This window comes from Rhinolophus sinicus, chromosome 17, assembly GCF_057876585.1.
Source record: "Rhinolophus sinicus isolate RSI-liver-muscle chromosome 17, RSI-T2T, whole genome shotgun sequence".
Taxonomy (NCBI): domain Eukaryota; kingdom Metazoa; phylum Chordata; class Mammalia; order Chiroptera; family Rhinolophidae; genus Rhinolophus; species Rhinolophus sinicus.
In genome coordinates, this window is record NC_142517.1 from 120,901,065 (window position 1) to 120,928,856 (window position 27,792).

At 38.5% G+C, this 27,792-nt stretch overlaps 1 protein-coding gene across 34 annotated transcripts in view; it reads left to right on the top strand.

Moving 5' to 3' along the window:
• CLASP1 (cytoplasmic linker associated protein 1) overlaps positions 1-27,792 on the top strand; it is a 248,687-nt gene that overhangs the window by 139,004 nt on the left and 81,891 nt on the right. For 12 of the 34 annotated variants that reach the window (XM_088793701.1, XM_088793677.1, XM_088793690.1 and 9 more), the window contains exons 15-24: positions 2,832-2,891; positions 4,555-4,632; positions 6,146-6,313; positions 6,905-6,954; positions 7,747-7,917; positions 9,735-9,782; positions 10,269-10,292; positions 18,816-18,923; positions 21,158-21,184; positions 23,023-23,190. In XM_088793701.1, coding sequence (XP_088649827.1) covers positions 2,832-2,891; positions 4,555-4,632; positions 6,146-6,313; positions 6,905-6,954; positions 7,747-7,917; positions 9,735-9,782; positions 10,269-10,292; positions 18,816-18,923; positions 21,158-21,184; positions 23,023-23,190 — 902 coding nt within the window. The remainder of the gene's footprint in view (positions 1-2,831; positions 2,892-4,554; positions 4,633-6,145; positions 6,314-6,904; positions 6,955-7,746; positions 7,918-9,734; positions 9,783-10,268; positions 10,293-18,815; positions 18,924-21,157; positions 21,185-23,022; positions 23,191-27,792) is intronic. The other 22 variants (XM_088793682.1, XM_088793695.1, XM_074335130.2 and 19 more) reach the window with 6 other exon arrangements.

The window sequence follows — 27,792 nt, forward strand, 5'->3', positions numbered from 1 at the left end:
AGGGAGAGCCCTTTCCTCTCAGGCTTAGCATCCAGCTCACCTTAGCTGCCTGCTGTTTCCTTCCTTTCCTAGGCTGTCATGTTGGTCCTGCCAGTTTTCCATGGTCGGGGACCCTCTTTAGCATTAGGCAGGCCTACTGCCATCTTATTCACAGTTGTGTGGAAGAAAAGAAGGGGAGTAATCCAACTGTACGCAGCCAGGAGGAAAGAAATTTGCTCCTTCTACTGAAAAAGCTTAATTCTGAACTGCACGGCTGAACTGTATGCAGCTGACGAACACAATCTAGCCTTGACACACAGTTCAGCCGCTCCTCAGGCCTGGAGCTAACAGCTCAGCTCCCCCTACAGATGACAGCGTGAAGTCAGCTAGGTAGACAGATGATAGTGAACTTCAGAACTGACAGATTCGGGTTGAAGTATTACCTCTTCCCACTTACTAATTTTTTGACCTGTTAGGAATAAGAGTAGCCTTGCGCAGAGTTGTTCTGCGGATTCAGTCATTCATGTAAAAGGATTTGACACTTAATAAATGGTGGCCATTATTAGAATTTGTTGCTGCTGCTGCTGTTATTGTTACTGTTGTTTTAGGTTTCTAAGAGAAATTCAGAATGCGGCTTTCCTTTGTGTAAGGCAGAGTTCCTGCAGTGAAGTGACATACATTTTGTTGTGGAATGTGACAGGATGTTGAGTGTGTTAGTCGGCTTGGGGTGCCACAGCAAGATACATACACTGGGTGGCTTAAAGAACAGAAATTCATTTTCTCAGTTCTGGAGGCTGACAGTCTGAGGTCATGATGCCAGCATGGTGGGGTTCTAATGAGGGTGGCTTACAGATGGCTGCCTTCTCGCTGTGTCTTCACATGGCAGAGAGAGACAGAGAGAGAGAGAGAGAGAGAGAGAGAGAGAGAGAGAGCGAGAGAGCGAGAGAGAGAATGAGAACACACATCCACGCATGCGCATACTCTCTGGTGTTTCTTGAGAGCTCCACTTAATTACCTCCCGAGTACCCCATCTCCAAATACCATCATATTGGGGATTAGTGCCTCAACATAGGAATTTTGGGGTAACACAGTTCAGTCGCAGCCACAATCACTGTGACAGTAGAATTGCCACCCTCTTCTTCAGTTTCTGAGCCACACATCCAGATTCCTGTTCTTCATTTAGTCAGAGTGAGTGTCAGTAAGAACCATGTGTCTTAGTGCTGAAAGAAGTAAGGGACCATCTGGCCCCGTCCCACTGCCTTCGGACAGGTAAGGAGCAGTGACACAAAAGCAGTGCGCTAGGCCTCGCTTTGCTTTGTTTAAGTTTTAAGAAATGGGTTGCATAATGTCCTTGTTTTTAAGAACTTTATAATTTAATTGGGGGAAGTTAAAAACAATAAGGCAAAGCAATGTAAGAGTGGGTTACAGCATATGTATTGTGGATTTAGGAATTCAGAGAAGGCAGTGATGATTAAAATCAGCTCCCAAGAAGCTTCATAGAAAGTGGAAAATTGAGCTGCTTTTGGAATGATAAGTAGGTGAAGGAAAGAGACAAGTTCTAACCTGATGTGTTTAATTACTGACGTGTTTAAGTGATGCCAACATTGATAGATTTCTGTGTATGATGTTAGTCTAAAAACTTGAAAACAAAACCTAAAATAGTTTGTTCTAACACATTTTAGACAAGAATTAGCACTAAAGATGGCTGCTTTCACTAAGAGATAAATAAATATAGACATATACACATGCATTGAAAAATTAAAAAAAAGACCAGGAACTGACACGGGGTAAAGGGTAGAAATAGAATCAACATGGCCTAGGTTGGGGCAGGAGTGGGGAAAGCGACAGTGAGGGCAGGATGTGGCGTAGGCCAGCGGCTGTCCTTAGAGAAAGTTTGCTTCCCAAGCCCCACACTCCGTCCTGTTCCAGCCCAGGGACTGGGTGCTTCTAGAGCCCCCTCTGCTCCTGGCACATGGTGACTCTTTCTTGTCTGTCTCGCTCACTGGGTGGTGTCTTGGTTACCGTTGTATCTCTAGCATCTAGCATCGGGTAAGGGTTTACTAAAGATCTACTGAGGTTTTGAATTGGGGGGATCATGGGAAAGAAGTCTGATCATTAGAGAAAGATTACCTTCTGATTTGTTTCCTTGACTGTGTTCCTAAGACTATTCAGATTTATTCCTCCAAAGATGGATATCCGGGACTTCACCCAAAGTGGTGATGTCATCCAAAGGAGATGAGCCTACAATTGTTCTTGTGTACAAACCAGACCAAGAAAGATCACAAGAGTGAAAAGGCTGGAGAAGAAAGGATTTTGAAAGATTAAAAAGAGGAAAATAGCTGAGTCGCTAGAAAAAAATATGTTCTAAGCACTACCTAGGACTTGAGCAGGAAAATTTGACAAACACTTTGTTTTTCAGGGCAGTTTTAGTTTATTTCTGCAAGGCATTCTGTGAAATTAATGCAGAGACCAATTGCCTGATTCTGTAATGTACATTGATCTTTTCATGCATGTTTACATGCTGTATTAACGTATTATTTGAGGTAAAGAGAATGATACGCCCTTTTAATAATGTTCTCCGTGAAGCTTAAGTTTGTGATTTGGAGAGAACTTTTGTATCTTGTTCCTGTATCTCTGATTTTTCTTTCTTACCACCATAAATGCTTAATTTTTTCATTTGCTTTGGTTTTCAGTCAATTCTGATTCCATCTTTATGTTCCATATTTTAAATCATAGAAATTAGAAAAAATTTCCCAATTATGAAAAGTTGTATTGGTCATTTAAGAAAAAAGCTTCTATTTTCACTAACATAAATTACTAAGTTACATATTTTTTTTCTTTACAATTTTCAGACGCTGTTTTGAATTTTTAGAATTACTTTTACAAGAATGGCAAACACATTCCCTGGAACGGTGAGCATCTGATTTGCTGTTTTAGTCCTCTGAATTCACTCTTGAAATGTAATGCCAGTGGTCCAACCCACTTTCTATCAGAAATGAAGGAATGTAAGCATTTGTTTGCATGGCTAATTTTGTTATCTCTACTGATGGGAGGCATGTAATATTGGTAGAAGCCTGCAGTTAATTTCACTGGTTGAAATATTAGTGGGCGTAGAGATGTGGGCAGATGTGCACTATGACAGCTGCACAGCCCAGTTTACTCCTTATTGACTCTGATCCCGCAGTGTGATATTCCTGTCAGTTCCCGTGAGGTAAGTGTTCAGAGCTGTTACTAGGCACAGTATAATTCTTAGGTCCTTAAAGGTATTTCACTCGTTTGAAAGTTTCCTTTTTGATCCCTCTGTATCAGAAAGTCAACAGTTTTCTTTTTATTCAGGTAGGTATATGCTAAAAAGTAGGATTATGACAGAATCCTTGAAGAAGCATGCCTCTTAATTTTGAGATTCCTTTTTCCCCATTTTTAGTTCATGTCAATTTTAGGTGCTTTTATTCTTTCTGAGTTAAATTTGGAGAAATAGATAGTATGTGCCACCCATTTTTTTAAATGATATATCTTATAGTTTGTGAAGAACTTTAGAGCGTATTAAATAGTTTATTAGCGTGGAATTTTAATACATTGAGTACTCCCTGGAGTCCCACTCCATACTGCAGTGGTCAGGGATGTAACAGGCAACACTCCCAAAGATAGAATTTCATCTGAAAATATTTTGATCTAGAAGATAGTTGCACATTTTTTTTTCAATACTTTTTCTTCAATCTCTTGGCTATTATATCCTTTTGATTTGGTGGTAATTTTGGAATTTAGAGGTGGAGCGTAGGATGAGGGATTTAATGTGGGGACAGGAGAGTAAGAACAGAAACGCGTGAAGAACTCAGATGTAGGACGCCTCACGTGCTCCTTCATTTCCTAGCTCAGCGTCTGCTGTTTGGCAGGTGCTCCCTAAGTATTTATTGACTGGATGAAGGAATGAGGCAAAGCCTTGGAGTGGGCTGTAAAATCGGTAACCAGTCTTCGTTCTGTGAAACTACTCGTCCTGGTCATTTCTCTTTTCCTAAAACTGTAAAATGTTCATAGTGAGACAGTTTAATGATTTCTTCTCAGGGAGAACACAACTAAAGAGAATGCCTTTTTATACAATGGTTACATAATTTTATACAGTTGTTCATATTGCATAGTGGAACTTGAAAAAACATTCTGTGTAATTGCAGGAATGTGATGCCGATAGCTCGTTAGTGTTTAGTTTATTATTATCTCAGTAAAATGTTCATACAAACTAGTTCTAACTATGGAAAAATAGGCTTTTTTTGATTTGGCTGATTAAGATTGAGCTAAATAAGAATGGCCTGAAAACAATCAGCTGTAACTTAAGAACTTCACACCAGAATCCGATCAGAGAGTAGGGTTCTCAGGGTACCTAGGCCGGGTGATAGTGGGGGCCACTGAGATAGTACGAGGTGCTCTGCAGAGTGTTCTGGTTTTCTAAGCTGCATGTTAGCTGACTCACTTGGCACAAAGGCTCTGAGTTGCCGTTTTGAAGTTATTTCTCACATTTGTTTCCATCCGTATAAATCATGTTAATGATTGTTATTACTACTTTCTTTTCTAAATATCTAGACACATATCAGTATTAGCCGAAACAATAAAGAAGGGAATACATGATGCCGATTCCGAAGCCAGGATAGAAGCCAGAAAGTAAGTGATTATTTGTACACCACTGTTTTTAGTCACTATTGTATTTCTCAGATGCATTTTCTAGATTGCCTTATTAAAAACACATTGTTACATGAACTTTTTTTTTTTACTTTTTGTTAGTCATACTTACAAATATGACCCCGAAAGGCCATTTCAGAATATTTCTGTAGTTTTTTGTTTAGAAGGTTGTTCAATGCCCAGGCCTGAAAGAGCGATTGTATTATTTGAATATAACTAGGACTGAGGTAGATAACAGAAGGCTCATTTTTAGATTTATGAATCAGAAAAGCACTTGTATGCACACTCAGTGCATTCTCACTCATTGAGCCCTGTTAAAAGTCAAGTCAGAATCCAAAGCGACCTTGATTTACTGTGAACAATCACGACCAGGGGAGTCTTTCCCTGTGATCATAGCTTGTAAGCATCCGGTGGTTGTTTGAGAGTGAATCACAATGAAGGGACGTGACTGAGCTGATACGCAGATTATCACCGTGGTCACCTGTTGTTGCTGTCTCCGTTTGAGGCGCCTTCCGAGTGGTTACGCCCAGCCACGTGGTGGTGGCCCGTCCGTGTACCTCCCTGGCAGGACTTTGCCATCGAGACTGAATACTGGAAGCTTCATGCTAAAACTTCGTCTTGGGCTGCGTGTAGATGAGCACTGCCAGCTTTGCACCTGTGCTGGTTTTTTTTCTGTGCTTCTGTAGTTGACCAACTCTCTCCTTGACACAGGTTAAAATCTGTTCTTACTAGCCTGGAATGTGATTGTTTTACTTAACTGCATTAAGACTTTTTGATCAAGTGCTTGTTGCTCTTTGCTCTCTTGGTTAAATTATATTTGTCTGGTTTCTGAGATTTGGGGAGGACCTCACTATGACACTGCAGTGCTTAATTACCCCAATGTCATCTTGGGTAGTTCCTGCCAAAATAAGTGGCATAATTCATAGTTGCTAAAAACTATTAGCAATGGATTTGTTAATGATCTGCTACTTAAGGTGCTTTTATTCTTGGAATGTATTCCCTCCTCCCCCAGTTTTTCTAGTTCTTAAGTCATAATGTAATACAGATTTCAAGTAGCTCTGAGCATCTTTCCATTTTCTTTTGTGTGTATTATCTAAGTTTTAAATACTTGAAATCAATTAGTGTCACACTGCGTTGATAAAAGCTGCCATTAATGAGTCCCTTGCCGTGTTTTAGGTGGAGTTCTAGATGTCTTAGCTCCATCCTTCCTAAGGCTCTCCAGTCTTCTTGCAAGATAGGCCCTTTAATTTCCATGTTATAAATGAGGCTGAGATTCACAGAAGTTAAGTACCATGCCCAGTGTCTGTAAGCCAGCACGTTGTGAGTTAGGATTTATACCAGGCCTCCTTTGTCCACGGTCTTTTCCTTATACCATGCTCCTAGGCAGGTAAACTGAGGAGTCTAGTCCTGGGCAGTGTCACGGGGTGCACTCCAGAGCGCAGCGAAATGCCTGTTGTGAGCCACTGACTAACAGGAAGTGGTGTGTTTTCCCGAGGTGTTACTGGGGTTTCCACAGTCACTTCAGCAGAGAGGCAGAGCATTTATACCACAACTTGGAGTCCTCCTACCAGAAGGCTCTGCAGTCCCACTTGAAGAACTCGGACAGCATCGTGTCTTTGCCGCAATCTGATCGCTCGTCTTCTAGCTCTCAAGAGAGTCTGAAGTAAGGGATTCAGGAATGTGAGATTTTATGTTTAAAACTTGGCTGCGTGACAACGCAAATTCTAGGTCTGTCTTGTACATATATGTATGTGCCTGTTACAATTCCCCCTTACTTCAGATGGGTTCGGGGACTAGGTGAGGTGCTGTGGGAATGGGAAGATCTAAGTGGCCTTGGTCTCTGCCATAAGTAGTTTTTAGTTAAATTTATATGGCAGTCCAATTGTATAGTTTTGGAGTGATGTAAGTGAATTATTCAAAACGTCTTCTAAGAGCATGTACGGATTAACTTGGAGACAAGTTTGGAAAGGGAGGGCGTTCAAAACCTGGGATATAATGTGTTAATCATCTTCACTTCTAATGTCTGTCTCTAGTTATGACTTTTTTCTGTATGTTGGAGAGATTAGTTGAAAATATAGTGTTAAACCTTTTCTGAAACTGGGAGTTTATAAAATTGTGGCCAACATTACCTGAGAAATTCTGAAAACTCTGAAATAATTATTCATTTTCATAATTTCGAGTTATAGGTTGTGCCTGTATTAATGCAGATCAACTGCACATTTGATAATAAACAGGTGTATGCCTTTACTTTCAGTCGGCCGCTCTCTGCCAAAAGAAGTTCTACTGGAAGTACCAACTCGAGAGGTAAGACTAACGGTGTGGAGATGGTGGTACTCCGGACGTCTCTGCCACTACCGCAGGTGGGCTTGCTGCTCCCACAGGCTGCTCTCAGGGCTGGAAGCCAGCCGCCTGCTCTCAGTGCCGCCTCACGTCTGCAGAGTGTGCCGCTCGGCTCTGCGCCCCTACTGTCCCCAGCGGAGCCCCACTTTCCCAGGACGTTAGCTGTGGGGATACATGGTCAGGATGATGTAGGCAGGCAGAAATTGGGCTCTGGGACCTCTCCTCACACACCTCACCTCTCTCCAGCGTGTGCATACTGCCACAAATAGGCAGCTTCTTCGCTCTGGTCCCCTGGTGAGAGAGAGTAAAGACAGCCCGTGATGCTTTGAGCAGCAGCAGCAGCAGCAGCGTGGTGGCCGTCAGAGTTGGGAGAGGGGAGTGTTTCCTGACGCAGGGGGGCGTCTGGGTCAGAGTGCACACTTTGCCACATTGTGAGGAAACTGGCCCGATCTGAACAATTTTCATTGTTTCACTTCTCACATTAACCAGAAATAGGGTCCAATTCTTTGGGGTTTTATAGTCGTTGATTATAAGAAGACAGATGTGACAGGTGTGTATTCTGCGGTCACTTTTCATTTCCTCAGCATTGGCTGAACTCTCTTCAGTGACCAAGAGAAACGGTTGGTCAGCGCCAACAAAGGTCCAACCTTTGTTAAAACTTGGTATTTGTTGTAAAGAAAAGCAAAACTTATTCTAGTAATGTATGTTTAAAATTCTGGTGTAGTCCTTACTGATGTTTCCGCCTTTCCACTAAAGCTTCTACAGTCAGCACCAAGTCCGCATCAACAACTGGGTCCCTCCAGCGGTCTCGAAGTGACATTGACGTGAACGCAGCAGCCAATGCCAAATCCAAAGTCTCCTCGGCTTCAGGCGCCACACCTTTCAGCTCGGCAGCGGCCTTGCCTCCAGGGTCATATGCATCCTTAGGTAACCAGCCCCCATCTCCTCCCCCCACCCCCACATACTGCTGTTTGAGATGACACTTACCTTTGTGCAAATTTGTTTGTTTAGCTAATTACAAAAAAACGTAATTGAGGAAATTCTCACTGTGGCAGGGCTGATGTTTAAGTGAAAGTGAGTCGGTGCACTCAGTGTTGGTTAACAGCCCCCCCTTTGCTCATTCCGGAGCATCATCCTTTTTAGTGACTAGAAGGTACACTGGTGCTCCCAGGGTGCGTGGCACTGAGCGTCCTTCCCTCACTTCCCCTCCCCCGCCTCCATGGCAGCCCAGCCAGCACCTGAGCCCCCTCCTGTGTAGCTGAAGCTGGGTGTTCTCCCTTCCTGACATTGGTGGGAGCAGATCCAGAATGGTTTAGTGAGGAAGTCTCCAGAGATAGTCATGAAGTGGGGATGTTCTAATCTGAGACTATACCTAGAGTGGGAGAGGTGTGGGGCGGAGGACGGGGATGACAGTCGGGTGATCGTCAGAGGAATGTGGGGGACATGCTAACCACATACCGTATCGTACAGAAGAGTTGTCCTTCCACGTGTCACCTTGGGAAGGGCATGCACTTACTCTAACGATAGCCCAAAAGATTAAAAACAAATTCTTGGAAAGGATTAATACCTGGCAGAGTGGTAGGTCAGTGTCTCAGTTTTTCAGCAGACGCTTAACACCTGCTGTATGTAAGGCTGATAGTTTACTTCCTTTTATTTTTGTTAGAGCAAAGTTGTCTGAAGCTGAAATCTGGGGACTTACCTGGATCAGTTTTATTCTGGATTTTATGGAAGTGAATACATTTAAACTTCATGAAACACTGAGACTGAAGTACTTATGTGGCTTACATATTAATTCCAAATTCACTTCTTAAACTAGTGTTCTAAAGACATTTTGCCGTGGAGGCATAATGAAAGAATACCAAGGGAAGGTACGGGCCAGTTGTTTATTAGCTTGGTGCCCTTGAGCAGGCCACGGAATCTTTGAGTCTGTTTTCTCTACCCAGAAATTAGTTGTAATAATAGTCACCTAACTTAGATAAGTGATAGAGATAAATGAAATTATATGAAAGGGAAAGAAACAGATTATGATAGGAGCATTGTTAGTTTGAAAGGTCCATGTTCTGGAACGTTTGTTAAATCAGTCTTGTTTTCTCTAGGGAAATACCTCATATATGGGTACATTTAGATTGGGAAGAAACCCAACTTCTCTGTCATTTAACTGTTGTAGCATTATATAAGGGTTTTTATGATATTATGTTGCTGTGAAATCAGAGCTCCTGTTCTATGGTGACATAGTTCTGTTAATTTTAGTTGAGTTTTTAAAGTACTTACCTGTGTTTCAATACAATTAATCCACCTTGAGTATTTGTAATTCGTATTTGTTTCATTTCTAGAAAACTTGAGTGAAACCAGCGTTTAGAGTACTCAGTAGCCTTTGTTTTCTGTGCATATTTCAGATATTTTGGTATGGACCATGTAGACTTCCCTCAGTGCTAGTAAAAGCACCGGGGTCTTTTGGTCTCAAGATGTAGAACTGACCTTTTAAAGCACTGATGATAAATTTTTAGCCCAGTATTTGCTCCTCATATAATGAGACTGGAGTATTCCCATTCTGTTACCTTTTCCTGACTACTAGACCTCTAACTTTCCTTATGTCCAAAATAACGAAAAACAGCAACAGCAGAAAACCACCCTGAAGTGTAACATAATCCCACTGAGAAGTTGTCACAGTCAGTCCTTAGGTTATGCATTCCATCTGTGTGGAAGTGTAGCATTAAAGCTGATGATCCTTTTCGAACTTCTAGAGTCCAGACACATGAGGGAAGATGTGGAGTCCGTAGGCCTTGACTCAGGTACCACGCTGTGTAGCTTTGCTGCTGACGTGTAGCTGGGATAGGCGTGCTAGAGCTAGCTAGCTTCTCTGAGCTCTCCTGCCTCTGCCCTTTGGGTGACTCTTTAGTAGTTTAGCTTTTAGTTCTGTGTGTCCCCCACTCACCCCTTCCGCTGGTACTTTGTTCCAAGAAAAAGGAACTCTGAAGAGGATGAGGGTTATCCAAAAGGAAAAACAGCAATCGCTGTCGACTGAGACCTCGTCCTGGACTGCCCTTTTTTGTGTTGTTTTCCAAAGACAAAAGCACAAGATGCTAAACTGATTTCAAGATAAGGCACTTTTACTTGCTTCAGACTCTGCTTTGCTGTTGAACTTGTTTACCTTTTAATTTTATTTTAAATTGTACTTTTGCTTTTTTAGTAGCTAATAACATTCTGCTTTTTAAGTTTTTTTAATGTTACTAACTGTTCCCTGTTATCCCTTCCCTTGTTTTTTAATTTGCTTAAAGATGGTACTGCCACTAAAGCGGAGGGTAAGCGTTTGTTTCTGTGGTAGAGGTGTGTCTCCCTCTCACTGGTCCTCTGTCCTCACCGAGTGCTGCCTCCTGCCCACTTGTGTCCCCGAGGTCCCTGCATGAGACTTTGCACGCTGTTCCCTCCACTCTTCATTCTGTTTCCTGAACTTGTGCCGTACCTCTACCTGAATTCTCTTCCTTTCTTGTTCAGTCGTTGTTCTTGTGAATTGGGGCACTTAAGTATGCTGTATGTGGTTTTCAACTCTGAGCCCACACCGGCGAGGAGACTTGACGTGACATTGTGTGCTGCTGTCGTCCTGGCTGCTTGTCTCAGAGTTTAGTACTCCTGAAGTACCACCTTAGCTTTTATTTCCTTCCCTCTGACTTTTGTGCTTTTGTGGGCCTCTCAGGACTTGCTTTCCTGTTTTGAAAATAAACTTCCATGTCGATTATTCAGGTTAAAGGCTGATAAAGGTTTTCTAGCAGGTAATTTACAGAAAATTTTTAAAAAACATCTCTCTCCATAGAGATGCTACTGATTTACACGATACCGTGTTTATTTGTATCACTGACACATACTCCATTCATTCATTTACTCTCGTTCATTCACTCATCAGTCATGTATTAGACACCTATGTGTTGTGTTCTCTACTACACACAAGGATAAAATGGTAAAAGGAATACACATATCCATATCCACTTGATTTTGCTTTTATGCCATGCTCAGGAAGGGCCTCCTGATTTTGCTTTGTCTTTTGAATTTTAGACATAGCTGTTCCAGTCTGTGCAGGTCTTTGATTAGCACATGCTACACAAGTCATCCTTTGCAAAGTGTCTAGATAGAAAGTGTGGTAATGTTTCACGTATTGAAATTAGAGTTACCTTGTCTGCTAAAGAAGTGGCTTAGACCTCCCAACCCTTAACGCTTAGGACCTGCGGTTTCTGTATGTTATTTAACCACTCTAAAAGACTAGCCTGGGTTTTCCTTGACGTGTGTAGTTCACAGTACTTTAATCCATATTCTGCCTCCTAAAGAACTCAAAAAGGAAAATTAGGAATGGCATTTTGTTCTTTAAGGTGAACATAGTCCCAAGATCAGTGTTCTTCAAATGTAACATAAAAATTAGCTGGATGCTTGCTAAAAGGACAGTCCCATGTCCTCCCCCTGGAAATTCTGATTAAGTTTGGGAGGAGTAGTGGAATATCAGTTGTCAACAAGCTCCACCAGTGATGATTCTTGGGGTTGGAGAAGTTTGTGAAATGAGAAGTATCCAAAGATGAAAAAATGGACAAATAACCTGTGCCATGATGACTCATTTGTGATGGTAGAAGACTGAGGCTGGGTGTGATTTTCATTTTTTAGCTGATCTGAGTAATTTCATATTTCTTCTTCGCAAAGAAACCATCCTAAGTATTTCATCAGCCAATATGGACAGGAAGTGTGGGGGGCGAGGTCCAATAGTGTAGATGGAATGGAAAGGGAAGACATTATGTAGGAAATTACATTTTTTTCCAGCATGCCCTGATTTCATATGCCTATATAACAGAATTGAAATCAGCCTGTGAGTCTGGCCAGCACTAGGAATTTTTCACTTTTTTTTCTTCTGATCAGTTTTCTTTTTTACCAATTCGGAGTGAGGTCAGAAGTCTGCCTGCTTGATTATTTGCAAAAGACTATATGAGCAAGAAGTCTCTGGTTCTCCTTCGGCCGGGAAACGGGAGAATGACCTGTGGGCCCTTAACTGTATAGAGTTTAGAGTCAGACAGAGGAGAACCTTCTTGTGGGGAACCCAGTGAGCCTTGGTCTCTGCGTCCGAGGGCTGTGCGGGCTGTTGCAGAACTGACTAGTCAGAGCTTTGAGCCCCGGAGGACGAGGAGAGGGAAAGGAGAGATGGCCCTGGTAGACCTGTAAACTCGAGCAAGTCTAGGCTGTCATTTGTTTGTTGCAGCAATGAAACTTGGCAGTGATGCTTAGAAAAGCCACAGATGGTGATTAGAAAAAGGCAGCAGTAAATATCACTTAGTGTCTTGTCATGAGTTTCCTATCAGAGTTTTTGCAATTATTATGGGCCTTTAAAAAAATTTGTTAATAAGTCTGTTAAATAGTTTACTGTCTAGCTCCTGAGATAAGAAGAGGTAGGTACTGTCATTATTAGGAAGCAGAGAGATGATTTTTGAATCAGTACTTGGATGCTCTAAATTCAAAATTCTGATAATACATTTGCATTCTGGCAAATTCATTATTATAGTAATTGAGAAAAATATATATTCTTTGGGAGTTATTTCTAACATTTATGACTAATCAGAAAAATATTTTTTGTGAAGAACTGAAAACTCAACTTTTGAACAAAAGTTTACTTCCAGGTTATCTTATATGACTTGTGGGTACTGGCTTAACTGATGGGTTCAGAGAATAGATAAATCATATGATACTAAGTGTAGTCAAAGACCATGCTTAACTCTTCGTGACTTTAAGATTACATAATAAAAACTATGCAGCCTTGTCTGCGTTTCAGGAAAAAGAACTTAGGTTATAGTTCAGTTTTACTGGGAAATACAACATTTGGTATTGCTATGTATTTATCTAAGAACTCTAAATTTTAAGTGATTGGCTTTTTTTACACAATGAAAAAAATATGTCTGTATGTAAAAATAAAAGAGTGTTAAGCTTTTATCTTTAAAACATCTGAGGAAAGCTGTCATTTTGGGGGACTACTTGTAGGTAGCAAACTTTACAACTGATCTACTTCCCCAAATTTAATTTTGATTCTGTCAAAAATGCTACATGTGAGTAGAAGTTGGTTTAATGTGCCCCCAAGCAATGAGTCATGAAACAGATATGTCTGCCCAGATGTCCCCATGTGACGAGAGTTGAGATTTACCTAGGAGACCTTTTAGTTTTTATAACCTCTAAATTGAGAATTGGCTAAAATTTTGAAACACATGGGGGACAACAAACCCCAGTGATAAGAGGCTACCTAGGGATTTTTAATTGTCTTAGGCTACACTGAATATGGGAAAGCCATGCCTTCAGATTAAACCCGGGCACAGGTTTAATTTTCCATTTTGAGGGCTTTTCTGGAAGAATGGCAACATGATTGAAAAAAATTCTTCAGCAGCACTATTAAAAAGCCATGAGATACGGATATTTCTCCTTTCACTCCTCTTAAAATTCTGCTTTCGTCGTGGCCTGCTTTTCTCTGGGAGGTAAGTTTGTTGGCTGACGCTTGTCCCTCCCCGCAGATGTTTTTCCTGTTGTATAGTTGTCTGCTGTCTCTTATTTCTATTTCTCTTACTGTGATGATTTTCTTCTTTTTACATTTACTTTCTCTGCATAACACAGTATGAATAAATATGAATATGTCATTAATAAGTCATAATACCAAACTGAAGTATATTTTTACTGTTTGTTGCATTTATTGAGTAGGCTTTGTTTTTCCTGAAGACCACAGACTATTTTATCCCATCTCTTTAAAACATATACAGGCACTTATACCGTGTTTCCCCGAAAATAAGACCTAGCCGGATAATTAGCTCTAATGCGTCTTTTGGAGCAAAAATTAATATAAGACCCAGTCTTATTTTACTATAAGACCAGGTATAACATCACATCACATCACATCACATCACATCACATCACATCACATCACATCACATCACATCACAACATAACATAACAACATAACATTATATAATATATAACAACATAACATAATATAATATATAAATAATATATAATACCGGGTATAATATAATATGATATAATATAATGTAATGTAATACAATACAGTATAAAAGATCGGATCTTATAGTAAAATAAGACCAGGTCTTATATTAATTTTTCCTCCAAAAGTTGCATTTGAGCTGATTGTTCGGCTAGGTCTTGTTTTCGGTGAAACATGCTAATTTTCACTCCCACGAACAATGAAAAGAGTGCCTGTTTCCTACATGCCAGAATATTAGCAAGTTCTTAGATTTTTGCCAGTCTGATAGGCGATAAATCGCATTCTTAATGTTGTTTTAATTGGTGAGTGAGGCTGAATACTATTTCGTACATATAAGAGCCATTTCTATTTTCTATTAACTGTCCATTCTTAGCCTTTGTCCATTCTTTATTGGGTTGTGGCAGTGGTGTGTTGGAACTGGCTTGAACCAGTTCATGAGAGCCAGTTGTATGTTTTCAGGAGTTTTGTAAGCTGGTTGACATATCAGTAGCCTGAAATTGACCATAGTGGGAACATTTATACCGGGGAAATTGCAAAACACCACAAACCAGCAGTATCCCTCCCCGCCAGCCAATTTTTTAACATTTACTAGCATACCACTGATTGTTGGATTTCTTATTGATTCCAGAAATCTCTTATATGTTAAGGAAATTAGCCCTTTGTGATAAAAAATTACAAGTAATTTTTCCCAGTTTCTCATTTTCTTGAATTTGCTCAGTTTTTTTTGTTTTTCGGGGTTTATATTTTTTTGTTTTTCTTTTGTTTTTTTTTGCCATGCTGAGGTTTTAAAAAAATTTAGTGAAATTTAGCAATCTTTTCTTTTAATGGCTTTTAGTTTAAATGGACTTCTCCACTAGACATTACAAAGGAATTCTCCTATGTTTTCTTTTAGAACTTTTATGGTTTCGTATTTCACATTTTAATCTTAGGTCCCTTTGCTATTTTGCATGGTATAAAGTGTGAATTATAGATCCAACTTATTTTTCCAAAGCAAAACATTAGCAAATGATATCTAGTAATGTATTTTTTAAAAAGCAACACATTGCATGGAACTACATACCAATCCTTGTGGAGTGACGCAGAAACAGTGTTTAGAGGGAAATTCATAGCCTTAAGTTTACTTTGGAAGAAAAACTGAATTAGGAATTTGTTTCCAGTGTGACAGAAAAAGAACAGAATAAACCCAGAGACGAGTATGAAGGAATTAATAAACACAAAAGTTAATGAAATAGGAATTAAACATTTACTAGATAGGATTAAGAAGTATAAAATTTGATTCTTTGAAAATACTAATAAAATAGGCAAACTTCATGGACTTGGAACGGACTTGGAAGTCCATTCCAAGCTTAACAAGGAAAGGTCAATTGAAATAGAAAAAAAGTACAGACAAACTATTAACAATTATAAAGTACACATAAGTATGGATAAGTAGAGCTCTAAAGGGTAATAGAAAACTATGACAACTAACAATTATAAAACAAATTGTATAAGTTTCTAGAAAAACCAAAACAGTTTCTTCAAGAAGAAACAAAAAAAATGAGTAGTTTTAAGAGTAGTCATTAAATAATTTGAGTCAGTACTTAAAAGTTTATCCCCCCTACCAAAAAGTAATTCATTAATTAAAACAGAAAAGATATCCCCCAAACCCCTACCGTGCTCACATGACTATATATACAAGTTGTATGAAGCATTGTATAATTCCAGTTTTACGTAAACTCAGAATAGACTGAGGGAATACTTCCCTCACTGGTTTATGTAGCTGGTGGGAGCTTGGTGCTGTAATCAGGTAAGGTACAATATAAATGTTCTATGTATGTGAGTGTGTACATAGTGACCGTGGATGTTTAGCCTAGGTTATTTTTTTTTGGGGGGTTTGTTTTTTAAAGATTTTATTGGGGAAGGGGAACAGGGCTTTATTGGGGAACAGTGTGTACTTCCAGGACTTTTTCCAAGTTAAGTTGTTGTCGTTTCGATCTTAGTTGTGGAGGGCGCAGCTCAGCTCCGGGTCCAGTTGCCATTGCTAGTTGCAGGGGGCGCAGCCCGCTATCCCTCAGGGGAGTCGAACCGGCAACCTTGTGGTTGAGAGCCCACTGGCCCACGTGGGAATCAGACCGGCAGCCTTCGGCGTTAGGAGCACGGAGCTCCAGCCGCCTGAGCCACCGGGCTGGCCCCTAACCTAGATTTTATAGTTTAAAAATTTACTGATACCGCTCCGCGCAGTAGGAGAAGGAGCCTCTTCTCTCAGAAAATGCAGACAGAGCATTTAAAAAATTCAACAAACATTTTTGACAGAAATTCTTAGCAATTAGGAATAGGAGTTTTCTTAACCTGTTGAAATATCAAACTTTTTGTGAAATTCCACAATTTCATTTTTTAAATGTGGCTCAAGGAAATACAGCCTGCCCTCGTGCTTTTCGTTAGCATTGTACTGTATGTCCAAGACCGCAGGATAGAGGCAGAGAAATGAAATGGCAGAATTTCAAGGGAAAAAAAACCGAAGTCTTATTTGTGAATGATACTCTATTTAGATAACCCCAAAGAATCTACATATAAATTAGTAGAATTAATAAAAGTTTAACAAGGACAAAATATAAAGATTAATTATACTCTTTATTTGCTGACAAGTTAGAAAATATAATTTAATAAAATATATGTAGTAAAAATAAGATTCCTTTGAATAAGTCTATAAAAATTGAGCAGTACTTTTGGAAAATACTGGAAGCTTTATTGAAAGACATTGAAGAAAATGAAATGAAACAGTCATGAGCGGAAAGATCATTATCATAATAGCTGTCTTTTTTCCCCCCAAATTAATCCAAAATTCCACAAAATAGCAGTCAGGATTTCAACAGATCTTATTCTATCTTCACCTGCATATGGAGGAGAGCAAAGGGCCTTAGGACAAAGTGGGTGATTTGCCCTAATTAGCAAGACTTTTTACCAAGTTCATCACAGCCTTGTGATGTTGCACGGACACAAGGACTCCTGGACAGAGAGACAGCTGAGACAGACCTGTGCTTGTGTTCTGCAGGTACTTGGTAATGATGAGGATGGCTCTGCAGATCAGCAGGAAAGGGGTTAAGTAAATTGATCTGGACGTTGGTTAGTCACGTGGAAAAAATAATACGGATCTCTCCTTTACCTCTGACAGAAAAGTCAATTCCATAAGTGACCTCAAAAAAATTTTGAGCAAAACAGTAAGTTTTGGGAAAATACATACCCTATGATATACTTAAAAACATATAAAATATAAAAAATAATGCCATCTATTTCTTATAGTCATGCAACTATATGTACTATTGAAAATATAAAGAAGAACACTGGCTTTAGGATCATGTTACCAAATGTTGGGGGAAGTTGGAGGATTCAGGAACGTTAGTAAAGATTTATTTTTTAAGCTGAATGGATGTGTATGTTCATTAAAGAATCATTTTGTGGCCTAAATATTTTAATAAATTTAAACAAGAAATTCAATCATTTTTTCACGTTCCCATTGCCTTGGTTATTGCCTAAATTAGCTCGGTGACTTCTTAGGAAAGTCAAATGTCCTTACTTTAGAGGCCAGCCAGCCAGACACCGGTATCCATTTATTCATTTGATCTTGAACAAATGAATTAATCTCCCTGTTTCTCTGTTTTCTTATCTGTAAAATGGGAATAATTAGTTACATGTTGTTGTAAGGATTCTGAGTTCACACGTATACACTTTTAGTGTAATATATGGTATAGCTCTTAATTTTATTGTAGATTCTAGAATTTGTATGTCTTTTTCTTAAACCGCTATTAAAAGTCATCGATTCTAGTTTTAATTTTTTTTAATGCATTGCTTTCTTTTATTGTTCCTTACCTCCCTTTCTTGAACCTTTTTCAAGCTTTAAGGTTTGTTTTTCTGTATTACTTTTCTGTACGTTTTCTCAGATGATGAGACAGAAGTGAGTTTGAACAATATGAGAAGCCAATGAGGGTTCAGATTGGTTTGTTTTTCCCTATCAAGATTGCTATTCTGATTGAATTATGGCAGCAGAGGCATTTTGGTACCCCTCTGAAACCGCAGAAGCCCTGAATTTAAAAGTTTAATCCCTAATCATACTTGTTTGATCATCAATAATTTTGCATTTCCGAATTCATTTTTATTTTTATGATTTCATGATTTAATAACTGGAGTTAACAGATTGCTTTACTTAAGAGTGGCAAATTCTTTTCATAAATGCCTACAAGATTGCATTATTTTTAGGTCATCGTTTCTCTAGGTACTCCTAATACTGATTCTTTTTATCTTCATTTTCTGTAGCCTAGAAATTTATTGGCATACTTCTTTAAAATAGGAGTTGAATGCTACATATCAAAACACACTTATTCTCCACATGCTGTAGCTTTTGTTGGTTGCTGAGTGTTTTGCATTTACTCTTTTTTCTATAGTATTTTTCTTAAGATGACAGCTAACATTTTCATTTCTGTTTCTAGAAATTTGATATGTTTGTAGACAACAAAAAATAGACAATTTAATCTGAAAAAAATTGTGGGAAAAGTCCTCAAATGGTCATCACCTCCTCATCTGAAAATATAATATGCTAAAATAATTGAAACATAAGCCCCTGATAAGGTCATGACTCCCTCTCAGGAGTTCCTAAGGTATCTGTAGAATTTGTGTGTACAGATCGTGCACATGCCCACGCACAGGGCAGCGTGTTGGGACTACCTGTGAAGAAGACCTGCGCCCCCTGTCAGGGCCCCTTGCTCTTGGTGTGGGTTGTTTTCTTGTATAGGTTGCACTTACTGAAAACCTGTGGAAACACTGTTTTTACTGTATCCTCCAGGTCGGATCCGCACAAGAAGGCAAAATTCTGGGAGTGCCACCAATGTCGCCTCTATACCTTCTGATAATCGAGGTCGCAGCCGCGCCAAAGTGGTTTCACAGTCCCAGCGTAAGAAGTATATTTTATGCTCTCTGTTGTCTTAGTTTATTCAGCAGCCCATTCTGCAGTTTAAAAAGTTACGGTATTTGCATTGACTTCAGGGAAAAACACATTTTTGTGGCTCTAAGATGCTGCAAGTAATCGTGATGTTTGTTGGGTAAGCTTACAAAATGGGGCTATTCAAGTATACTTTTGTCTCCTGTCCAGGTGATTTAAATTTTTTGTCATTCAGCATTAAACATTAAAATGTACTTTCTCTCCCTCTCCTTAAGCCTCTCCAATTGAAACATACCTGGACTGTGACCCATTTTCTCTTGCTAAGCAGTCCTTCTGATGTAATTTAAGAGCATCAGTACCTGGGGAGGTGACTGTTAGGCCGAGTTGTCTTTCCAGCAGCCATAAGTAAATCCATTAAAAGCTCACCCCTCTAGCCCTCTGTTCTAACACTGCAGCCTGCTTCTCTCCCTGCCTGTGTGGGTTCTCGCTTTGCACATCTGCTCTTGCCGCCATTACTTCTTCTCTGTATATGTTGAGTCACTTGGTCTGTTACCTGAGCCCTGAAAGCAGCCATAGATGGTATGTGTAGTCTTATCATTCTTAGGATCCAACCCTGGTGTCCTACACCCAGCTCCATGGGAATTGGAGTCCCCTGCTCTGTGTCTGTGCACGTGGAGTAGGGCTGGGTGTCGGCATTCTCTGGGCAAGGGGAGCGTGGTGGAGAGGAGGTCCCCTTCCCCAGGAGCAGCGCTCTTCGGTGGTTGTGTGCCTGCCTCCTCATGTAGAGAGCACTTAGTCTGCAGCCGAACCGTAGGTTGTCTCTTAGTATTTCGAATGTCTTTCTCAGCTCCTGAATTTAGACGCTTTTCCATGTCCCTTTGACAGCTATAGTCCTTATGTTAAACAAGCTTATATCATTTCTGAAAAGAAAGTGCAAGGTCAGTCAAATTGCGGCCTTCAGTGAGGCTACAGAACCCAGGCTTGTCTGACAGAAGCCCATGCTTCTACACCACACTACACAACACAACATAGGCTGTGCAGGTGTGGCCCAGAAGCTTCTAGAACCTGGGGAACAATATCCTGGCTCTGGTTATTCTGTTGAACCCTAGTGATTCCTGGAGGCACAAATGCATATAATACTCTGGTCATGGTCCCTGTTCTTTCAACTTCAATATGTTGGAGTTGGGTTGATTAAAAATGTCTAGCCCTTTAGCTGTACAGTGTTATTTTCTTTCTTAGAAAATGAGGGTTGAACACTATTTCACATTTCTTCATTTATGTCTGCTATGTATTGGCATTGCCCTCTGCAGTGGTCCCTGTTCTAGCTGGGCCCTCTGCTTAAGAGGTGGTGAAGATTCAAGTTCCTTCTGGAGTGGGGGTAAGGGTGATTACAGAGCTTTAATTCCTCAGTCTTAATAAAAACACTGTACCCTGCTTTAGGGCTCCACTTTAAAAACTCTTCAGTTTTACTTTACTCACCAAATTTAACTCACAGGGAGCGGGAGACAACATCAACAAATGATCAAGGCTGGATCTTCATCTTATGCATATAAGTTAAATATTTTAAAAAATTATTTTGATATGTAAATATGAGCGCATTTATGTATTTTACAAATGTAGATATACTGGCCTTAAAAGTCCTGGTTTAATAGTGAGTAGATTTCATGTATATTAGATTCAGGGTCAACAGTTGACATATTTTAAGTATTTGAGGATTTTAAATATTTGAGGATTTAAATATTTGAGGGTTAATATTAAAATATTTGAGGATTTGGCATAGGGCATTCAGGTGAAACTAGTAATAGCAGCTCCTTTGAAAGCATTGATGTTTATTGAGCACTCCCTACATGATAAGCCCTGTTTAAGGTGGTAGTGATACACAAATTAGTAAGATACAGTCACTTCCATTGGGTTGCTAGGGGCTAGAGAGTAGATGTGTTCCCGGAGGGTAATACTTGTCTTACTCTTCTCTGCATCTCCTACACCAAGCACTGTGCCTGGCACATTGTAGGTTTGTAGGTGTTTTGTGAACAGATCAGAAATAAATGCTAACATGGTATGATACGTATAAAATAAACGTAAATACAAAACTAGACTAGGAGGAACAAGTCCTAAAAAAATAGCTATTTTGCTAATGTGTTTGTGAACAAAAACATGCTGTTGTGTTTGCATGCTGACCTTGTGTATTGTGTTATTGTCTTTTAATCCACTTTTTGCCTGTTCTTTGGTCTGCTCTCATAATCAAGGATCCAGATCTGCTAATCCTGCTGGTGGTAAGCCATTTCTCTTCTTGCCCCCTCCTTTTTATTTTGGCATTCTCCCTCACCCCCCGTGTTCTTTGCACACTATTAATTTCTGTCTTTATTATGAGCTTAGTTAATCCTTCTGCTTTTGTTCTGTATGTGCAAATTCTAGAGTTTGAAATGGATTTCTTTTCTCCTTTTTACACGGCTTCATACTTAATAGTTTATTTGTGTGCTCAAACTTTATGGGCAAAATTGATAGATCATGAGGTGGGTTCTTCATGGTAATGTGTACTTGTGATTTTTACAAGGAATTTTACTTTAAATTATAGTTAAATCATTATAAAGTACTAATTTTTCTGAGTAGTCACCTTAGTGATTCATTTGAATGATGGATGTGTGTGTGTGCATGTGTGTGAAGTATGTGTGTGCTTAATTTCCAGCTAAGTGTTACTTCAAAGATTTTTACCTTTGGGTCATCCTGACTTGGTAAATAATAGAGTGTTTGTTATGTTTTAGAATTTTATTGCCTTCCTTAATTAAAAAGATGATCTATCTAAGTAAATGACTACCATTCGGGTGTATTGGTATAATCCTTAAAAATTTCCTGTTTTCCCTATAATTTTGTCCCACAAGACATTGTTATTTAGGTATGTAGCCACTTAATCATAATAAAAATTACTAACCATATATCATTTGTTTTTAATTTCTAATTTTATTATATACATCTCAGGGAATGTGGTCTATATGATTTCTCCTTTTATAGATTTGTGAGATTTCCTTTGAGGCTTCGTATACAGTCGGTTTTTATAATACTTCTGAAGAAAAGCGAAAAGAGTGTGTATTCTGTTTGTTAAGATATACATGTGTGTATGTGTGTGGTGTGTTTGTATGTAACTGTAATTTTGACTGCTCTGTCAATTTCTGAGAGGTATATTAGTCTTTCATTAGTTATTAGCCTTTCTGAGAGTTAATAATTATGTCCTTTTTAATTTCTTCCTATATTTTTATTATTTTTATGTTTTATATTTCAAAGTATGTTATTTGGAGCATAAAGGTTCATGATTATTATATCTTCATGGACAGTTATTCTTTTATCACTATGAAATGTCCTTTGCTCTTTATTAATTTTATTCCATTTTGTTTTAGGTATATGTTATTTGTCTCTTATAAACAACATATAGTTAATTGAATTTCCTTTTTATTTTTTTAAAGCCAATCCAAGAATCTTTGCCATTTAATAGATGAATTGTCTAGCTATATTTGTTATGATTACTCATACATTTGAGTTTATTCCTACTATCTTATTTGGTGATTTTTTTTTTTTTTTTAACCGTGTTTCTAGTTACTTTAGCCCCTTTCTCCCTCCCTTCTGTTTGTTAGATTAATGGAGTTTTCTTGGATCCATTTTCTACCACTAATGTTTAAGAAATTTCTGTTACATTTATATTTCTATCTTCCAGCAGTTATACTTAAAATTTTGGCATATCAGCTCTTACAGAATTAAAAAAAAGAACCAAAACAGTAAACAAACACCTTTGTGGTTATTTCTGGAAATTCGCTGCGGAACGGGGAGGCTGTTAGTACTCAGCCTCAGCCTGCTCTTTCGACAGAGAAATTTGCAGTCATTTTTGTAGCGCTCCACCAGTAATTCTTCTATGTATAAATATTCTTTTAGGATAATTTGATGTTCTTTTATGCTCCTACTTTTTAAAAAAATATTAGTACTACCACCAACTACAAGACTATTTTAATGTAAAATTCTCTTAGTATTTGATCCAAATTAGTGTGTGAACTGGCTTCTGAAACTACTGTAATTTATTCCCTGATTAAATTGATTATTCAATTGTATTTTGCTTCATTTTTAGCTGGCAGCCGGTCAAGTTCTCCAGGGAAATTGTTGGGAAGTGGTTATAGTGGCCTTGCTGGAGGTTCCTCAAGAGGCCCACCTGTGACATCCTCTTCAGAAAAGCGAAGCAAGATTCCCAGGAGTCAGGGATGTAGCCGAGAAACAAGTCCAAACCGAATAGGATTAGGTAAGGATTCTCAAAGACCTTGGAACACCATTCCCAACTTGGTCATAATTTTGACTATAATCTAATGAATTTTTCTAATGTAGGAAATAGAGATCTATTTTGAACTGAAGATGTCATTTTGCCTGTGTTAAGACATTTCAATTTGTGCATTTTACAGTTTACGGCATGTTCAGGTTTCAGTTATAACTTAAAAACGTGTGGGCTTACTATTCAAATTGATGTGAAAGAATTGTGGCATTGTGGGCTTTTGTGTTTCGGAGTCATTTTGCAAAGGATTACAATTGAGGGAGTGGGCAGGATTTTTTCATCATTAGAAGCAATATTGCTTTTCATTTTTCTTTCACTGATTAGCACTAAGTACCCGTTAACATAAATTTTCAAAAGCAATTTAAAGGGTCCACATTCATTTTGATCCTGGTCTTCTCTAACCTAACTGGTGAAACTTATGTTCAAAGAATATGTATGGTTACTTTTGACATAGTATTGTTCAAACATGAAAACTAGGAATAAATGAAACCCGAATATATACTATTTATTTTTGTGTTGTAGTATTTAGTTTCTTTGTAATAGTATTTAGAATTATACGAATTGCTCTCAGCAGCTTAAAGACCTTTTACCTCTATTAAAATCTAATTTGTACATTACCTTTTTTAACATAAAAGGTAGAAGTCTTTTTTAATATATTATGAAAAATCTATGTTCATACTCTTTCTTATATCTTTACCTGCTTTCTAAGGGTAAAAATCTATTACATTAATGCGAAATCAGAGTACTATGGTCTTTAGTCTTATTGGCTTATGTTTCTCATTTTTTCATCTATGTCCTCAACAACCATTACTTGAGTATTTACCGTGATGTACTAGGCACTTTGTTAGATTTTAGGATTAGAAGAGAAATGAAATGGATTTAGCGTCTGACTTCAAAGAGCTTGCAGTTTTAGAGGTGGGAAAGTGTGCAGTATGACAAATACTATGACAGGTGCTCTGGGAGTATAGAAAAGGTGTGTTTTGGGGTCCTTGTCTGCCCCAGTCCTCCCAGATTTCCTGCTAGGAGAGGCTCCCCCAGAATAGCTTCTGTGTTGATGAAGTATAAGGTGGATTAGGCAGGGTGGGGAGGGGAGATGAGAGAGGTGTTTCAGGGCAGAGAGGAGAATGCGCAGAAGCAGTCAGGTGAGAGGGAGAGTATAATGCCTTCTTGGAACCACAAATAACTCGTTTGGCTACAGCAAAGGTAGTTTGTCAGGGTGGGAAGGGTGGGAGATGCGGGCAGAGGGACTGGTAGGGTCCAGCTCGTGGAAGTCCTCGAAGGCTGCCTGAGCTACGAGAAGGAGGGGCAGATATTTAAGAAGTAGAATGGATAGGATTTGGTTTAACTAACGTTTCCAAACCAAGTGAGAAATGTAACCAAGTAGTGGTTTTGTTTTAATTCTATGTACGGTAATACTAACTTTATGTTGGCATTACATAGCATGGTCCCTAAGCTGACAGGTTATTTGGATCCAGTAATAATAACAAGTAATGTGGACACAACCAGAGAAAAGATAATGACTGGAATATCTAAATTTCAGATTTCATACTGTAACGCGTGTGTGGATCTGGTTTTGTTTGGAAAATGCATTTGATTTCAAATCGGGGTGTGACATTTTAGCTGACTTTTTTCCATAGTTAATTGTTTAAGTTCTTAGGCTCTCTCTTAGCAATCCAGATTAGTTTCATACTTTAAAAAATGCTTTTCTTTGGGGGAATTTTACTTTTTATATTTATTAGAGCTTCCATTTTTTACCTTCTTGAAATTGGAAAGTAAATCAACTTTAGTTATCTAACATGACTCTAGTACCTGGTCCTCCATGGTCTTAACTATGAAGTTTGTGTTATGGATAGTTGGAAAGACCACATTTAATAAGCTTTTAAAGGAGGCACTATAAGACATCATCAATAAGAACTGAATAGGAGCCTGCTCCCTTTCCAGAGTTCCTACTTGAAACACTATTTGAAGAAAGTTATTTCCTGATGCTCATTTTGGGGATTAGTTATATGTCAGGCTTTGAGGTCATATGTACAATTCTGATTAAAGAAGATATTTAAATTTCTGCACATTGACAGAATACACACACACCGATATGAATAAAATATACTTTCCATTTCTTCCTATGGTAATCTTAGCGATTCTAATTCATAGGATGTCAGATATATTAGCATTTTTGTAATACACTATACATTTCTGTGATCATCTAGTATATACTGGATATACGCCTATGTGACTAAACATTTGGTTTATTGTACAGCAACTTTGAACATAAATATTCAAAAAAAAAGAGGGAACATCTTTAAAGAACATTTTCTATAATCCCCAAACCAATTAATAGTTTTAATTATAGCTAAATTAATCTTAGAATTTGTACAGAGAATTAACTCTAGTTATCTACAAATTATGTTTGGTTCAACTATGCCTTTTTTTGTTTGAAATAATATTTCTTAACTAAATTTTCCTTTCCCATCTGGAGTAAAAAGAATGCCAAAGCTCTTCTTTAGCACTTGAGGTTTGTTAAGGAAAACGGGTTGTAATCCCTGTTGGATAACAACAAACAAAATAAAATCTTGCTACTTTCTTTTTTCTTGGCAATTTAGTCCTTTATAAAGTGTTCAACCAAATAGCAGGATATACTATTTGTAAATTGTTTTATTTTTGTGTTTTGTTCTATTTTTGACAAATAATAAAGTAATATAATTGGCTAACATTTATAGCAATTATATTTTGGAAATTCGCTCTTTGGTTCCCTTCTTTTCCCGCTCGTCTATTGGAAAGGGTATAAAAAATATTTGACTTTTTGCAGCTTACATTTTGTGGATATGCGTTTAAAATGTTTCCAGATTTTCTGGTTTAAAATAGTTTGACAGAACTAAAAATTAATAATCAATTTCAGTGGTTAAGTTAGACTGTTGTATAGAAGACCAAAACATGAAAATATGTAGATTAGAGAGATATTTCATGTCTTTAACTTCCGGTACTTTTCATTATTTCTCTTGTACTTCTGCTTAAGTTCTATAGGATCTTAAAGTCAAAAGTCAGGATTATCCTTAAAACACTATAAAGGTAGAATAAAAGTCTCTCTCCAGAAATGAAAACCAGTGAAATAATTTTTCAAGGCTTCCCAGCATTTCTTGTAAGCACAAGACTGGAGAGCTACCTAAGAATAGTGCATTTAGAAAGAATGTTTTTATTGTCTTTTCCTCCTCTGTAAGCCTTCTCCTACGTAGCATATTCTCACGCAGAATGTTCAGTTTGGGCACTCAACAGAGACAAATTGATTTGGTATATTGTTTTTTAGTTTTAACCACGTAACTGATTAGTCTTTTAAAAAATCAGTTATTTATATAGTTATTTTAAATCCTTGCAGATTGGTCTTTGGAAGTGGTATTATAAGTGTTGTGTTTTAAATTATCCAACATTTGAACTGTTGATATAACCATTAGATGTATTTTAATGAGGTTTGAGGCAACTGTATGAACAGACTTTTGCAAAAATTGTAAACAGTTCTTTTTCTGTATGTTGCTACTAGCCAAATGCGAAAGGAGCCAGTCAACACGAATGAACATTCTCTGGGTGAAATACTAAGAGGGTAAACCTTGTGAAGAATTTCGCGTAGTGTTTACTTCAGGTCGTGTCTGTCTATCCCTTTTCATACTCTGATTGTCTTCACAAAACAGGCTCAGCTCAGGGAGAGAGCAGAGATTTCCCATTGCTGTGGCACGTTTGTTAATTTAAGGAGGTGGGAGCTGGGTGAAAATTATGGGCAAGAACCATAAGAAAAGGCTCAACTAAGCATGTCCATATGTTAAAAACTCTCAGAACTGTTTTTATTACATGTGATGATTTGTTGTGGAGTAGGCAGTGGGATAGGTAAGATTTCCATGTGTGCCTTTCATCAGGGAAACTCATCAGGGAAAGGGAACTCAGAAGTACTTACATATGTACCTTCTCTTTAAAATGATGTGACTCTTTCTTCCTCCCATTCCTAAGGGAGGCTGAGACCCGAAGAGGGTTTGTGGCTGACCCAGTGAGTTAGCATGTCACTGGGGAGGTCATTTCATCAGTCAGATGTGGTATTGATCCTCTAAGGATAAGCAGCATTGCTTTGTACGTTTTAGGCAACTTCTCATATATTGGGGGGAATCAGTAGATACTCCCTAGTCTTTTAAGGGTTTAAGTTAGCACCTGCTGCTTTTGCCCTCATTGAAGGAGCCGTTTAGAGTGTCATCAAGAATTGTTGATTAAATAGTCACTGGTACTTTAAGTGGAAATTCAGTGCTTCCATGTCACCATGGCAAAATGAAGGAGGAGGTAGGAATTACCAGAGAATTCCAAATGCAGCCCTGTTCTTACTGTTGCTCAGATTGCAGTCCTGCCCTTGACCTTCCCTTGCTGGCCACTGCAGAGTGAAACCTTTATTCCTTTAGGGTCTGATTCAACTCTAGCCCTCAGACCATAATCAGAAGTTGGTTTTGTTTTTCACTTTTATACTTTCCTTTATCAGGGGGTTTCATGATTCTGATTTGTAAAACATCCTTGTTGTGGTTTGGCCACACAATAAATCTACCTTTG